Source organism: Pantherophis guttatus, chromosome 15, assembly GCF_059756535.1.
Source record: "Pantherophis guttatus breed Tessera chromosome 15, ASM5975653v1, whole genome shotgun sequence".
Lineage (NCBI taxonomy): Eukaryota > Metazoa > Chordata > Lepidosauria > Squamata > Colubridae > Pantherophis > Pantherophis guttatus.
The window spans coordinates 12,649,144-12,651,968 of record NC_142077.1 but is presented as its reverse complement, the minus strand read 5'-3'; the positions used below and the strand labels follow the sequence as shown (position 1 = coordinate 12,651,968).

The 2,825-nt window shown below is 41.9% G+C and overlaps 1 protein-coding gene across 1 annotated transcript; it reads right to left on the bottom strand.

Annotated features, from left to right (window-relative positions):
- Positions 1-745: 745 nt before the first annotated feature.
- Positions 746-1,752, bottom strand: LOC148111917 (vomeronasal type-2 receptor 26-like). The gene is made up of 2 exons (XM_087879395.1): positions 1,744-1,752; positions 746-1,639 (listed from the first exon to the last, which is right to left on the bottom strand). The coding sequence occupies exons 1-2, from the start codon at positions 1,750-1,752 to the stop codon at positions 749-751; spliced, it is 900 nt and encodes a 299-aa protein (XP_087735521.1). The 3' UTR covers positions 746-748.
- Between the last annotated feature and the right edge of the window lie 1,073 nt (positions 1,753-2,825).

The following is a 2,825-nucleotide window of genomic DNA, read 5'->3' as shown; positions in this document are numbered from 1 at the left end:
AAAGAGGACCCAAAAAAACCAATAATCCAGGCTCACTGCAGTTGTTATTTATTCAGTGTCCACTGGAGGAATTTTCCTCCAGAAAATAGTGAGAGGAAACCTTACAGAAAGAAGGATGCACTCATATTTATACATTCCAGGAAAGGAGGAGAAAAGGACAATCTTACATATGCATATTTCATTTAATAGATGATGTGAGCATGAATATTCAGAATTAGAAAGACTCAAGTTACCTCCCCAGCCTTGTATTGTTGCTACCCTCAAGAAAGAGTTATTATGTAAACAAAAAGAAACGTCTCAGTTGCATTGCCACAACAGTTTGGGTGAAATATACTGAGAAATGAGGGCATCAACGTTGCTCCATACATTCCTTCTATATTTCTGTCTTGCTAACATGCTCCCATTTCTCCAAGAAATTTGTCTCCTCACAATCTTCCACACACCCTTTATTTATTTCAAGAAAAATAGTTGGCCCATTCATGCATGGAGAAGAGCTTGGACCATTTTTTATGTTTGGACTGTGGAAAATGTTAAAAGTTGAAATTCCTGTCTCACATTTACACATTTCTTCTGGCTGTAAGCTGCTCCTTTGTGAACAATTCAATAATTTCCAAATTTGAAACATATACATATGATTTTCTTTGACTCCTGCATACGATCTAAATGGAAAGAATATCTCCTTTCTAATAAAAGAACCGTTAACAAAGAAACTTTAATAATTCTTCCACTATCACATTTGTGTTATATCTCATGTTTTTACATTTGTTCTGGCTGTGAGCTGCTCCTTTGTGTTGAGGTCTGGCCTCAGAAGGATAATGTAGCACTTGGGGATGAAGATGCAGCCCAGCAGACCAGCACTGGAGGCCAGGATGGAGAAGACCTGCACAGCCACCATGGATTTCCCTTTGGTGCTCAGGTAGGTGGGCACAAAAGTCACCCAGACACTGCAGAAGACCAGCATGCTGAAGGTGATCAGCTTGGCTTCGTTGAAGGCCCCAGGCAGATTCCTGGCCAGGAAAGCCACCGTGAAGCAGATGGCAGCCAGGAAGCCCATGTAGCTGAGGGTGACGTAGAACATGACAACGGCCCCTTCGTTGCATTGCAGGATGATCTCTCCAGGCTGGGAGTGGAGGTCAGAGTCAGGGAAGGGGGCAGAAACTCCCAGCCAGGTGGAGCAGATGATAATTTGGACAGCAGAAGAAGAAAGGATGATGGAGTTGGCCAAGCTCTTCCCCAACCATCTCTTCACTCGGTTTCCTGGTTTTGTGGCCAGGAAGGCCAGCACCACCGTGATGGTTTTGGCCAAGAGAGAAGAAACGGCAACTGAGAAGGTGATGCTAAAAACTGTTTGTCGGAGAAGGCAGGTGGCTTTCCTTGGTTGACCAATGAAGAGAAGAGGAGATAAGAAGCAAAGCAGGAGAGAGACCAGGAGGATGTAGGAGAGGTCCCGGTTGTTGGCTTTGACAATGGGAGTTTCTCGGTATTTAATAAAGATGATTAAAACAAGGCCTGAGTTTAGGAAGAAGAGTAGAGCAAAAGAAACCAGGATGATGCCCAGATGTTCTTCATAAGACAGGAAGGTTATGATTTTGGAGATACATTGGACTCTGGCTTCATTTGGGTATTTATCATCTGGACACTTGATGCATTTTTCTGTATCTGAGATAGCAAAAAAGTAATATTTCCTTAATATTCTGTCCTTTTCTCTTGCAAGAAAAACCTTCTTTGGATAACAGCTGATACCACAGACATTTCCCAAGAAGAATTTCTTTACTATTTCATTAAAAAGAGCATAAGAAGGAACTTTTTTAATTAAAAAATATAGCTAGTTATATGAAGTTGAGGGAAGTCCTAGGATGTTAATTATTTGTGTAATGTGTAGAATCTTCATAGGAAACTACATTATTAGGGGGAAATATTGAATTATATAATCTTTTTAGGGAAACATCCTGAGTCCTGCCACATGGCAGTTAATATCCTGGACTTGGAGGATACCTTGTAACATCTGGAAGCAACCTGGAATTAAGGAGAAACTTATGAGTGAGAGCAATTAACCAGTGGAACAGCTGGCCTCCAGATGGTGTGGGTGCTTCTACATTGGAGATTTTTAAGAAGAGACTGGACAGTCACTTGTCTGAAATGGTATAGTGTCTCCTGCTTGAACAGGGGGTAGGACTAAAAGACCTCTAAGGTTCCTTCTAGGTCTATTCTGATTGATTGATTGATTGATTGATTGATCTACATGACTGGCAGACTATTTGTGTAATGAGTTCCCCCCATAACTATCCACAGCATCAGATTATGGACCAGTGACACCTTCTCAGTGATCCACAAGGGGAGGATTCAATATACAGTGGATTGAAAAGTCTTTCAGAAGGTGGACCTAAAATAATTCATCAAGTTTCAACGTACTCAGATGTTCCTAGAAAGGTGAATTTAGCAGCACATATCCAAACTAAAAAGCAGAAGAGATATTTCCTCTGCTGTTAGTAAAGCTTGCCCAGTCTGCCACCCCCTCCTCCCATCTCTTCCCAGCCCCTCCTTCCAAGTCTTCTTGATTTACATCCGTTTATATAAGAAATTGTGCAGTTAAAAATAAAAAACCATGTGAGCTTCAATCTGTTTTTTAATTTGGATCCAGTTCCACAAAGCCTCCCATTTTCCTCAGTGTGACCCACCTTCCTGAGTGGAGAAGGTCCCCTCCGGACAAGGAACGCAGTCGTAGCAGCAAACTGGCTCTCCTTCTCGAGCCCTCTTGACAAATCCAGGATGGCAACTTTCCACACATTTGGACTGAGGCAGGGACTGAACAGAAGAAAAGGAAT